Source organism: Sapajus apella, unplaced genomic scaffold, assembly GCF_009761245.1.
Source record: "Sapajus apella isolate SASKATOON/1434 unplaced genomic scaffold, GSC_monkey_1.0 scaffold28, whole genome shotgun sequence".
In the NCBI taxonomy this organism is placed as follows: domain Eukaryota; kingdom Metazoa; phylum Chordata; class Mammalia; order Primates; family Cebidae; genus Sapajus; species Sapajus apella.
In genome coordinates, this window is record NW_022436968.1 from 13,134,202 (window position 1) to 13,148,540 (window position 14,339).

At 33.7% G+C, this 14,339-nt stretch overlaps 1 protein-coding gene across 3 annotated transcripts in view; it reads right to left on the reverse strand.

Annotated features, from left to right (window-relative positions):
- Positions 1-2,109: 2,109 nt before the first annotated feature.
- Positions 2,110-14,339, reverse strand: part of ITPRID2 (ITPR interacting domain containing 2) — a 37,415-nt gene continuing 25,185 nt past the window's right edge. Inside the window, exons 12-18 of one of the 3 annotated variants that reach the window (XM_032292758.1) lie at positions 12,989-13,066; positions 12,782-12,909; positions 12,234-12,384; positions 11,025-11,090; positions 9,585-10,049; positions 3,993-4,108; positions 2,110-3,015 (exon numbers count right to left, since the gene is read on the reverse strand). In XM_032292758.1, coding sequence (XP_032148649.1) covers positions 4,004-4,108; positions 9,585-10,049; positions 11,025-11,090; positions 12,234-12,384; positions 12,782-12,909; positions 12,989-13,066 — 993 coding nt within the window. In that variant the 3' untranslated portion in view covers positions 2,110-3,015; positions 3,993-4,003. The remainder of the gene's footprint in view (positions 3,016-3,992; positions 4,109-9,584; positions 10,050-11,024; positions 11,091-12,233; positions 12,385-12,781; positions 12,910-12,988; positions 13,067-14,339) is intronic. The other 2 variants (XM_032292759.1, XM_032292760.1) reach the window with 2 other exon arrangements.

The window sequence follows — 14,339 nt, forward strand, 5'->3', positions numbered from 1 at the left end:
CACTACTGAGTGAGCAAATAAGCTCGTTGTTCACAAAAATTTAGTCTTTCTCCTTTGGGTGTGCAAAAAAAAAAAACCCTTGTGAGGAAAACAGACTCTTTGTCTGATATGCATTATCTTTTAATATATTTGTAACTCTCTGCTGAGCACTGACATTTTGTATGCAAGTCGTTACTTATGATTTATGACAGTATTACTTATTACACTGACACTCTGTATGTAGACTGTTACTCAATATGAGTAATAGAACATCGATTGTGGAAATGAGAACAAAAGAGAAAAGGCCTCATTCAATAGCAATAAATAGAAAAAACTGTATAGGAGTTATTAATTAGATATGACATTTTAACATTTAGAATGCAATTAGAATAAATGCTAATTAAATGTTTTCAATATGAATAAGATTCTAAGTCATGCTTCAAAACATAGACCCTCAGCTTCAATTAAAAGGTGATAGAATGTTTCCTCTTCCCACTTCCTAGAAGTGCTGTAATTTCCTTCTTTCCAGGAGAGGAAAAATTCTAAGAGAACATATACTTCAGTTTTGCTTAATTCCTTCCTTAAGACCACAGTCCCATTTGTACAGGTGAAGAACATGGGCAATACAGCATTTCTCCAGAAACTGCCCCAACTTACTTTCTCTTTACATTCTTTTATATACACTTCACTGCATTCTCATTTTCCTCTGGAAAGGCTGAACATGGCCAGCTGAGCAAATATTCCTAACCGAGATAATGCACTCTTAAATGTACTGAAATTCAACTGAATATATTTAGAGGAAAAGTACTTCATATCTGAAATGTACTTCAAAATCTGCCTATTTTTCTCATGGTGTATCATTCACAGCAAATCCAAACACGAAAATCACCATTTCAAGATTCTTTCTCTTCTGGGCTTTGCGCAAGCTCTTAGCACAATACGTACAAACTATGAACTTGGCATTAAAAAAAATTGCTTTCAATATGTACACAGTAATTCAAACTCAATCTATGTATTCTTCATAACTTTTGCTAATGTTCTTGACTACCTGAATCCCAGCCTTTGCATTTCCCATTACTTAAGACTTTACTCAAATCACATCCTTGGTAGACTTCTCTGACCACCCAGACTATAGTCTCTCAAATTATTTTAATTACTCTTTGATACTTCTAAACCTACCCATAAATTAAAAGATGCCTTCACTTTCTTTTTTTTAGACCTTTTCATTTTTCATTTCCACATAGCAGCCAGCACAGTAGCTTGAATATGATAGTTTTCAAATATTAAGTCTACAATAAAATGGGGAGAAGGAACTAAAACTCTGATAGTTGTTGAGATTCCTTTCATTCATATACTATGTAGGTAATTTGAGCACTGTCTCAGCCTATTATCACAACTGTTATATTTCTAATTTTGATTATCAAAATCTGGGTATCTTGTATTGTCAAAAATGAACTAAAAGTGACTTCAAAATTGAATAGTTAAAATAATTGATTACTATATATTAATTTGGTTGACAGATGTTATTACTGCTTTTATTGAACAGTTAAATAATATTTTAATATCTATTATTTGTATTTTAATAGCATATTTTTAAAGAGAAGTTTTATTTGTCCTCAGATGGTAATTATTATGACCACAGAACTAGAGAAGCCAAAGAGGCCTCAATTGTTCCCTCTTTCCAGGGTGGTCTACTCCTAAACTGCATCTTTTAAAGCATCATAGACACTTCCCTAGGAAAAGACAGTATCACCCTATTGGGTTACAAGGTGCAATTCTTTTGGACCTCATTTATTACCTATCAAATCTAATTCAAAATTTTCATGTTGCAGTTTAAGAAACCACTAAAAACATTTTAGGCAAAATAAATACTTTATTGTTTTAATTTTTTTTTAAAGAAATCAGCCTTTGTGTGATATTTCAAACATTTACAAGCCTTTTAGATTCTTTCAAAGAACACTGTTAACAACTCAACCACTTTTGATTAATATATCACACACAAAGAAACACAATAGGAGTTGAAAAATTATAATTGCTAGACGAATAATTCTAATAACATTTGGTGGTTACTTTACACATTTATTTAACACATATAAAACCGAATAGGAAAACATTTTCCTTTTTTTTTTCCATAAAAACAAATAGCTTTCACTGGTTAAAACTGAACTAAAATCATTTTATGTATGGAAGAGAACAAATCTAAATTACTTCCATTTTGAAAAAACAAACACCAGCTTATTCATTTCTATTCATTCAAGTCATGGGTTCCATTATTTGGATGATACTCTACTATTTAGTCTAAAAGACAGAAGAAGAAACATCTCCATATAATAAAGAAGTCTGGACAATGCAAAAACTGAAAGTACATAGTGTTTAACATAAGGCACATTTCGAAAAGAAAAATACTACATAAGAAATGATAAAATTACATTTGTCTTGAGTAAAGCAACAAGGCTTACAGTGTAAGAACATTAAGTAGTTGCAAGTAACCTCATATAATTCTATCCTACTGCTATTAGTAACCTCTTTAAGAATTAAGAGCAATTTTTTTTTTTTTTAAACAACAGAACAGTTTTTCTTCTTGGTAGTGACATTAAGTAACAGCAGTGGAGGGAAAAATTGGTTGCTTCAAGCTCTCAAAAAATGAATCAGTTATTGCACAGTAAATACCTCATAGAGGTCAGTGTTTTAAGAAGCTAGTATGAAGAAATATGTTATTTATATGTTGGATAAGTCTGGAAGTCTTCAAGTTTTATAATTAATTCTAATAGGGAATCAAATGAAAAATATTGACATACAAATAAATATTAGGCTTTTCAAACTGCTACAGTTTTTGATAGTTTAGAAAAGAAATAGCAAAGTGCCTAAGTTTCTATGTATGTTTTTTTAAAAGATACACTTGAAGAAATACACATTGTACACTGTATACAGCAGCCCAGTTCAGCAGCAAGTATCTTCTAAAGCACAAGTAACACCTCCACCAGTGCCTATCATTGGTAACTCCAGTATTACACAGCTAATAGGATCCATGCCAACCTTAAAAAAGAAAAGAGAAGTCAACTTTAAAGCTCTTTCAAATACTCTTATTAAAAGCTTCTTTAAAGGGGGATGAGAATTTTATGCAAATATAGATGCATACAAACATGATTATTCTGTAACCTCGATGCATCTTCCTGAGTTAATTCTTTTATCTGTGGCTTTAAAAAGTTAATTCCTATTAATTGCTTTATGACATAATTTATTAAAATACTTTCCAATTTCCTATACCTAAAATTGTATATTATACCTTTCAAAGTACATTTGTTTCTCATGTTTTATTCAATGAGTATTTTAGTTCTATTAAAAGTATTATTCTGCTCAACTGTATTATTTCTTTTTGCATTCACCAAGAATTATTATTCATATATATTATATAAAATGAAATTGGAGCTAAAGCAGGGGGATCACTTGAGGCTTGGAGTTCAAGACTAGCATGGGCAGCACGGCAAGACCTCATCTCTATAAAAAGTTTTTTTTAATGTAATTAGAGCTATGAGATAAAATGAAAGTAATTCATTTTACTAAGTAAGAAACGTAAGACAGTTTTTTGAAATAAATAATTATTAGAAATAAATCTATGGGATATGTTTCTTTAAAAGATAAAAATAATTAGGAAAGATACTTAGACATTGTGATTAATTCACAAAATCTTGTTCTTTAAAACTGTACATTTGAAATACTATTAAAATCAAAATAAGGTTCAGGTTTGAAGGTTCAATTCCAGGATTTGTTACTATAATGAAATTTTAGTAAAATGACCCAATATAAGCAATTCTTGAAGATTTGTATTAAGGGATTTGACTTATAGTTCAAATAGGCTTGGGTGAAGTTTTCACACTGTAAAATAACATATTACATACTTTCTAAAACTCAAAATTTAACTAGAGAGCCAGACCTGCATACTAACAAAACAAAGAATAAAATACCAATTACTAATTTACATTAGCTCAACGAAGAAATTCAGAAAAACTTACCTATAATTTGTTTAACGATTATCTTGCTTAGAATTAGATGCTTTACTTGAAGATACTGCTGCCAAAAGTCCACTTACAATTTCCCGTCTGATTTCCCCAACGATAGACTCTTTAATCTAGATTGGAAAAACAATAAATAAAAATTTACCAACATGAATGTAATCCATTTTTTCCTTTTTTTTTTTTTTTAAAAAAAAAACAAATAGCATTCAATTTCTTAATTTCACCTTCATGTGAATCTCCCTGTAATACAGAGAGAAAGTGGGGAATTGAGTCCATCTATCCTCCAGCCCAGATCAGACTCTGAGGGCTGGTCTAGAATTATTCAGCTAACTAGATTACCAGTATCACAATTCATAAGGTGAGGATATTAGAAAATGTTATTTCATAAATTAAAAAACTTGTAGTAAATAAAGACTTTACTTCACGTCAAAAAGATAATCTGGAAGGACTTCTTAAATGCTTTTAGTATTGTCTACCTTTGTAAGGTAATCAGCAGATACACAAGTCTTCTCATTGCTGAGAAAATCCTTTAGAGGAAAAATAACATACAGGTATACTGCCTGTTTATACCAACTGACAGCAAAGTATCTAAAGACAGTATATATTGTTCTAACGTAATACATACATTTTAAATGGGAAAAAGAAATTATTTAGTAAAATTTATTTTAAAACATGAAAAATATCCTCAAAACAACCATACTCTAAAAAGTAACTTTTTCTTTAGTTGCATGGTATGATTGCCACCTGTCTCCAGCTTTTGTTTACCATATACACATAGGTTATGAGGATATACATCTCATTTTATTGTTGGAAAAGGCAAATAGACCTGAGGCAATGATAATTCCATCAGGATTTTCTTTTCCAGATGATGTCTAAACACTTACATAGATATGCCTATCTCTACGTTTTCTCTCTAATGACAAAGCATCACTTTTAAATAGCCCTTTGTGGAAGCTATAAATGTGTATTTCCTGAAATAAAATGATTATGTGTTTCCAAATAAGCATTCGAGATACTCTCAACAAGCTTTTAAAAATTTTACATTTCCAGTTTCCTGTCAGTCAAATTATTTCCTAAAATGTTCCTAAGTACATCTCAAACACATCTTAACTGAAATCTTTCCAAAAATGGCGCTGTATTTGTCCATCATGCAAGATTGGTACACAATACATAGTTATACATAGTTATTCAAAGAAACAAAACACACATTAGCTACCAACCAACCATCTGTACTAGAATATATTTAAATAATATAAGCTTTTCACTTTACCTTTTATCAGTATTTCTAAACTTCAAATATCAGAAGATTTTTGAAGCACATGGCACTTCAGATTTACTTTTCAAACAAGTATGGGTTAGATACAAGTATTATAAAAACCAGAATTTTAGTCACAATATATAAAAACAAATAAAATATACTGAATTAGAACCACTGCAAATCCATATGCACAAAACAATGAGTATAGTCTTTCCAGTCCTGCTACCAATGCAATATGGCCATCTTACTACATCTCATTATTCTTCATCATTAAAAAAACAAATTAGCCAACATGTATTCTTGACAAACCAAAAATGTGTGCCAACCTTTTTTGGGAGTACAGACATTACTGGAGTAAAGTGCTCTACTATCAAGCATGTCATAATTTCAATGGACACAAAATGAACACTGTTTCATAAAATATCTTATTTATTTATTAATTTTCTTGAGACAGAGTCTCCTTCTGTCGCCCAGACTGAAATGCAATGGCACAATCTCAGCTCACTGCAACCTCTGCCTCCCAGGTTCAGGCAATTCTCCTGCCTCAGCCTCCCGAGTGGCTGTGATTACCACCATACCCGGCTAATTTTTGTATTTTTAGCAGAGACAGGGTTTCGCCATGTTGGCCAGGTGGGTCTTGAACTCCTGACCTCAGTTAATCTGCCCGCCTCAACCTCCCAAAGTGTTGGGATTACAGGTGTGGACCACCGCACCCAGCCAGTTTCATAAAATATTAAGGAAAACTAATTTATTAATTCATTAATGGCATAAAAACAGAAAAAAAAATTGATAAATGAGAAACTAGTATGGGATAGAATTCCCAGAGAATGGCAGCTTTTACGTGGTATGTCACAAAAAGGAAAGAACAATTTCAGATGACAGTGGAGATAGTCCACTATCTTGCTACTTCTTCTTCTGTAGCAAGAAGTTGGTCTCAAATGAGAGGGGCACATAATGGAGCCTTAACTGCCAATACAGTTCCCTCTAGAGAGCGGAAGGGAATAAGAATAGGAATGGTGAGGTCAGATGGAAGGTGTACTGTGAGCTCCTTCAGTGAGCGGATCAGGTCTCATTTATCAGTGTATCTCAGCAGACAGTAAAGACGCAGTAAGTGTCTGAATGAATTGATGACAGAGTGAGAAAACACAAGAGCAAGAGACAATACGAGACACAAAAAGGAAGAGAAAGCAGAAAAACAAAAGGAGGCTATAGATAGAATAGCCCTGAAAATAACACAATATATTTAATAATTTATTGAAGGAAAAAATGTATGGACAGTAATTTAGTTCTAACGTCTCCCATGCTATGGAGAGGCTGGAAGGATTCAAAGTGAGAAAACTCCCCTGGGATGGATTGTAAAATTACCTTTATAAGCACAATTTCAAAAAAAAAAAAAAAAAAAAAAAAGCAGGCTAAATACAGACTACCTGAGATTGAGAAAGGCATACTCACTGATAAAACAAAAAGACTGAATTCAAGTCTGAAGTACGGGGCAACACATCCACTTACTGTGCTCTACTGAGTGCCTCCTAAGTGGCAGCTATTACAAATGATCCCTAAAAGAAGCTTCTGTAAGAACACATGAGTAAGCTATATATTTACCAAAATACATGGGTAAAACATCTCAGATGTTCGGTGGTAAAGATCCCAAAAGGCATGAACCAAGTCTATAAACTCCAATTAACAAAAGAACTCGCTAAACACAAAGCAATCTATGTTTACTCTTTGACACATAATTTTTGTTTGCTTCTGTGGGCATATATTCATTTATTCCATGAAGTAATCCTTTTATTTACACACATTTATACATTTTTAAAGCAACTGCAAACAGTTTCAGGCCACTATAACATACATCCCAGATGACTTGGGCAAATTTTAAGACAATATGTACTTTTTTCCTACTACGATACAATGTACATGCAGAAAAGAAATATCTTCAATATGACAAAAATTTAGCTATTTAATGAGCGTGTTAAATATTTGTCTGAAAACACGTTCAATGTTGTCCTTCAAAAAAAGGAATTCTACTGTATTAACACATTATAAATGATGAAAACATTTTTCTTAAAAACCTCACTTAATGGTACAATGAAAGAAACAAAGGCCTGACAGATACCACTGTTTTCATGCATCCATGAATGCGGTAAGAAAACTTTCCTCAAAGTGCCTGCCAAACATGCTTAATCCTCACCTGCAAAACTGTTCAACCCAAGATTAAATCCTGCCTTCCTGAATGGTGGCTTTGTTAATGGGATTAGGGGCTCAGAACTGCTAGGAAGACAGAATCTAATTTAATTTTCTTGGTAGCTGTACACCAAGATTTAAAAAAATTGGAATTTAGTACAATATGTAGTTAGGTAAAAAGGTTACCAATTTGAATGACTGGAATAAAAACCAACCTGAATTTTAAATACTTTATAAACAAACAGAAAAGCATTGTAACTAAGATAATATTAATATAAACTATTTTTTAAATTATAACTGGCATTAAACTAATTTATTAAATGTGCTTTTAAAGTACTTCAAAATAATTTGCTTTCTTAAGTACAACAATACTCCTCTTATGCCTTGTTTGATCTACACATATTTTGCTTGGTAAGTCCTTTGTAGACAGTAAGAGAATAAATGTTGAACCCAACTTACTTAAGCCTATGCTAAATTTAGAACTAAGTAGTTTCTAATTAATGGTTTAAATAACAAATTCTGAAAAATTCTTTGAACATTAGCCTTGCATGTTAGTTTAAATGTCTGCAAATTATAAAATCTTTCATATTTAATGAGAGGTTCTTTTAAATGATTACGTAATTCTCTAGGAACAAGGCAGCCTAATGGGAATAACTAAATTTTCTCTATGCTATGTTTTATAAGCTAAAGAATCAACATTCTAGTGTAAAATGAACACTTTTATTCTTAGGAAATCACCTACAGGACATATCAGGCCATTAAAACTTTAAATATGAGGATTCAAGTGTGCATTGAATGTAGTATTTGTGCTAAAAGAGCACATAAAGTTTTCAAAGAAAATTTTTGTACCAAAGCAAGCTAAGGGGAACAAAAACATCACATTTCTAGAATTTAAAAAAAGTTACCTTAAAACCTGCTTCCTGAGTAGGGTGAATGCTGAGTTTGCTAAACATTAGGCAGCCACAACCAACATACAAAAATGATTACATTTGTAGGAAAAATAAATTTAAAGAATTAAGACCTTTAAACTTTTAGTTGGTAGAGTCATATCATGAAAATAAATTACAGACATGAAGTCTTCTGCTGTAATACTTGTTTTGAAAATGTGATTTGTTTCAACATGATTGAAATATTAGAAAACTGTGTATACTACAAATTTCACATTGCCTTACGTACAATTTAATCCACAGAATAATATTAGGTAAACACAGATAACTGCACTGAGCTGTTTAAAAGGGAGCTTTTAAAATTATATATTCTATTCCTTCCTATTACCTGATCTCAGTGCTGAAAACATTTATTTTACTAATTTACTCAACCTTTGACCTTTCACTACTAACCTTCATATGTAATATTTTTTTGCAGTTCTTTTGGTCATCCAGAACTACGGTAATGCTTCAAGTTCTTATGCTGCTATCACCTAGGGCAAACCCTCTTTTCTTAGCATATTATGATTTTTGAATCAAAAACACCACACCAAATCAATCAAATTATTTATACTTACTAATATCACAATCATTTTCTCATATCAACTGAAATTACAAAAAGCATATATATAAAAGCATATATATGTAAAATATATATTTTACATATATATATTTTATATATATTATATATATATATTTTTTTATTTTTATTTTTTTTTCTGAGACAGAGTCTTGCTCTGTCACCTAGTCTGGACCACTGCAATCGTGCAATCTTGGCTCACTGCAACCTCTGCCTCCTCCTGGGTTCAAATGATTCTCCTGCCCCAGCCTCACAAGTAGCTGGGATTACAGGCATATACCGTGCCCAGCTATTAAAATGTAGCTTTTAGTTCTCGAAGAAACCTAAACTGTAATTCCTTTTGTAGATGTGGAAACAAGAGGTCCAGAGGGTATGTCTTATGTTTGAGTCCCACATACATCTTTATCACCACAGTGAACACAGAGAATTGTAATTATTTCACACTAGAGTATGAAATTTGCAGAAATGCCATTACCAAATGTATCTTAACAGACACAAACTCGATCAATAGGAAAGTTAATTTAAAAGCTCTGTGAAAATTACTGAATACAGTGAATCAACAGAACATCCTATAATAGTCAATCAAAATCTCCTCTAACACATATCTCCAAATAAATGAATTAAACACAGATTTTACCCACCTCCCGTATGACTTGCTGCAACTCATCTTGCTCCACATTTTTATGCATTTCCTCAGCAGCTGGCATTACTGGGAGTTTTCCATGCCCTTCTTCCACTTCAGTTTTAGGTCCTATAACCTCTGGGGCTTCTTCAGCTGCATCAACTTCCTCAGAACTTTCCAAATCTGGAGGAGTCTGTATAGAGCCTGTTCTAGAAGGAGCCGTTGGCGTTAGAGCCACCGATGCTCGGAACACTTTCTTCCTCGCCACTAATGGGGTTTTCGGTTTGCCCACTGAGGCAGTAGAAGGTACTCCAGTTTTTTTATTAGCGTGAGAGGGACCAGAACATACAGAAGACGATTCTGATGTTGCTTGGGAAAAAGCAGATTCTGAGCTTTCTCCAGGAGGAATTTCAAATCCCATTTCTCCAAGTCCTAGGCCCAATTCAGACTTCAGGTATGACTGTTCCTGTATCAATTCAGTGACCTGGAGTTTATAAAAAAATGTTATTTTTCTCTCTTGAAATTAAGATTGGTATCTAAAAAGAAAGTTAAAGTCCTGTAGTTGTTACTACTGCCCAAAATCACATAATTTGTAAAGACATAAACCTATTCCATTAACTTAGTAACTACTCAAATTTGTAAAAATAGTAAGTGAAATTTAAGTTCCTACTGAGATCAAGCAACAAAACCGGTAACCAGAATGCACAGTAGGATGAAATTTTACTTGTTACCACCAAGGCATCCAAATCACTTGTAAGGAAGAGTAACAAGTGAAAAATAGCTACTCATAGTGCTTTTGCCTCCAAATGAACCAGTCTGTCTAATACATAATAAAAGTCAGTTTCTGTTAAAAACTTAGTCATATTACAGTTCTAGCTACCTAAAGAACCCAGGATCATACCACAAAAGCACATTTCTCCTGAAGTGTAAATTAAACATCGAATTTTTTTAAAGACAAGGTCTTGCTCTGTCACCCAGGCTGGAGTGCAGGGGCACAATCAGAGCTCACTATAGACTTTAGCTCCTGGGCTCAAGTGATCCTCCCACCTTGGTCTTCTGAGTACCTGGGACTACAGGCACACATCACCATGCACGGCTAATTTTTACAGAGAAAGGGTCTCACTTTGTTTACTAGGCTGGTCTCAAACTCCTGGCTTGAAGCAATCCTCCCACCCCGGCCACCTAAATAAAGTGCTGGGATTATGGGCACGAGGCACTGTACATGCTTTTTATGGTCCATTACCTCAGAAAGATAAATCACTATTTCAAATAAGATGGCTTTCTAGTGGCTTAAGACACAGTGGACTTTCAAGAGTGCCAAACTCACTTCCAATCAACTATAATTTATCAAATTATGTATTTAAAACACACATACATTTCATCTAAATTAGGGAAACTATGTGTCTATGAAATGTTGTATTATTCCCTTCCCCAGTGATTTAAAAGGAAAGAAGCTTACTGGTTCCATTATATTCGATGGAGAAGGGCATGACAAGTTATCAGCGCTTCTACTGCCACACATTCCCTGAAAAGGTAAGAAAAACATATATATACACACACACACATATAGATACACACACATATATATTTATAATGCACATATATATTTTTTCAAATTGCAAGAGTTTCATAATAAAATTAATTGACTAATTAGTGCCTGGAAGCATCCCTTCATGTCACAAAGGTAAGTTACCTCAAGTGTCACAGATCCCATAAAATACATTATTGTGAGTTAAAACTGATACAATATGCACAGAGGATGTTCTAGTTCTCCACTATCACCAACACACACTTCTCAGAATGATAGATGAAAACCATGTTGAAAAGTACATTCATTAGCAATACAGATATTCTTATTCTATGCTATACATACATGTGTGTATACACAGGTTTACCCTACTTCATTTGTAGTACATACACACATAAGTGTATGTGTGCATATTCATCTTTTTCATTTTAACAACATCAAATACACTGTGAATTATTCTAATTCACTGTTTCAGCATCTTAAAGCAATATATTCTACAACTTCAAAGATATTCTCAAAAATAAAAATGCAACTGTTGAAGTTCAAATGTCATGGAAAGAAACATTAGAAGTATAAAAGGTGGTACAAAAAGTGTTTCTTTTTATTCTTTTGGATATATAGATCTATCTACATATATAGGAAAATATATATCTATCGATACATATATAAGAAAATATTTATGTACCACTTGATTCCTTTAAAAACAAATGGAAAAGAATACAAAATAAAGAAAAAGTTTAAACACATATTTATTTAATGGTAAGAAAGAAAAAAATGAGTAAAATATGTATTTGAGTTCTCTGCAGTTACATGCAGCTAGCAAAATTTACATTAGTCATATTTTAATTCACTGTCATTTTTCCTTTAGAAACCCTCAACTTTTGTATTAACCCTTATTTTTTCCAATTATTAAAATTTATCATTAAAACTTCTCCATATTTCTAAACATACTATTTATGACAATTATTACAAATTGTAAATTGTACATTCAACCAATATGTGGGAAAGCTCCTTAAAGAGTATGCATGCTTTTAATACCATTAAAATAAATGACTTGAAATGAAGGCACATGTCCTAAATTATTGGAACATTATAAATAAACCTTGGGTGAAAACTCTGACCACCCTCCAGGTAGCGTACCAGGAGTGCGGAGGAGCGGAAGGGTGAAGGCATGTGCACAGCACGAAGCTGCTCCTCCAGGCCCAGCAGGCGCTCCTCCAGCTGCAGTTCCAGGTCCTGAAGTTCCATTCGGACGGAATTTCTCAAGCCCTGGAGCTGATCAACTTCAAACCTATTGGTATGGTGAAGGGCACAAAGTTTGAAAAACGCAGTTGGAAGATTCCTAATCACAAATCTTTCAACAACTGCTATATGCTAACAGAAGGTGCTGACATCTCAGGTTCTGTAAATTAGTACAACATCAACTACAATAGGTGTACCCACGAGGACATCGGTCTTTCTTCCCTTGTCCTCTCACAAATACCTCAAACACAGGACCCTGAGGATACTGAAGGCATACAAGTTTACTTAGTAAAACACTATGTATGACTAATTTTATCTACACTGGTTCACAAAACAGATACAAAGTATACAGCAGTAGAATCAAAACCTAATTTCAAAAAACATAAGTTGAAAAGACTTTGAATGAAAAGCTTTTTGAGCTGTGCTAAGACAAAATGAACCTTTACCTTTCCTCATCAGTCATATGATGATAAACCACGCTTTGCTGACGCAGCATTGCCAATTCTAAATCCATCATTTGTGTTCTAAACAAATTCAGGCTCCGCCTCATTACCTGGAGCTCCTGAAAAGTATTCTAGAATGTAATAGAAGAAAATTACACTTCTAAATTCTACAAATTATTTTAGAAAACAAAGATGTAAGTAAGAACTTACTTCATAAAGAGGTAGAACAGATGACTTCTGAGTACTATATGGAGCAGCAGCAAGATCAGGTCCTCTCATCATAGGGTACTTAAAAAAAGTAAAAGTAGGATTAAAATCAATGTTAAAGTGACTACTTCCAAATTACTTAAGAGGTTAAAAATGCAGAATTTGGGGCATACATATTTTTTTCTTTAAGGCGCAAGGATCCAAAAATCCTTCATATTGTAAGCAGGAAAAAAGAAATCAGTCCTCAATGACATCTACTACTGCTAGCAGTTCCAAGTGTAAGCCAATCTATGTGGGAGGAGGAGGCGAAGGAACATACATAGTTCAGATCTATTTCTTTCAGGGCTTCCCTCTTACCTGGATTTAAAAAAAATCAAAATTCAAAAATGTAGAAGCCCTTGCAAATATCATCATGAGATTATAGTGACAAGTCCGCTGGAAAGAGTAGCATGCAATCATCATCGCCTTTCTTAGACATCTGAGCACTTCCTATATCCTACTATTTTAAGCAGTGAGATAAAAACATAAAAGGTACTCCAGCCTTCAGGTGTCCTCACAGTGTAAGGAAAAATAAAGGGAACTTTTAAAAAATTATAATACTGTAGAAGGAGTGCTATGATGGACACAAAAAAATTCAGATTACATGAACTTTCCAAAAGTGGTGACACTACTTGAACTGAGCCTTAACAGTAAGTAGGGCTTGATTATTCAAAGGAAAGCAAAGGCAGGGTGATTCAGGTTTAAAAAAAAAAAGTGGGGGGGTGGCTTGTAGTCTCAGCACTTTGGGAGGCCAAGGCAAGAGGATCACTTAAGCCCATGAGCTCAAGGCTGTAGGGAGCTGTGATCACACCACTGTCTCCAGCACTCCATGTGGGTGACAAACAGAAACTTCATCTTTTTATTTAAAACAAAACAAAACAAACTAAAAGACAGCATGTACAGATACCTAAGAAAACACAACTGTTTAGAGCCCTGTGCATAGTTCTCCAGGATGGGTGGAACACACAGCTAAAAAATGAGGCTGGACATGTCAGAGACCACATCACAGAAAGCTTCTGTCTTCTATTGTGAGGTGGGTGGGCATGGGGAGATTTACTAGCTGAGTTATTGCTGGGACATCCAGGAGAAAGAGACCACAGCTGAAGCAGAAGAACAAGGTGGTCTAGAAAGAAAGATGTACCACGAGGGTGCAGGTGGACAGGGCCCTGGAAATCCCCCGCTTGACATAATTATAGCTGCAAGGTTAAACATCTCTGTCACAGACAGAACAACATTTTCTAAGGAGGAACAAGAAACACCCACATTCTGGTTAAACAGAAAACTGTTTGGGGACAACTGTCATGAGGATAAAACC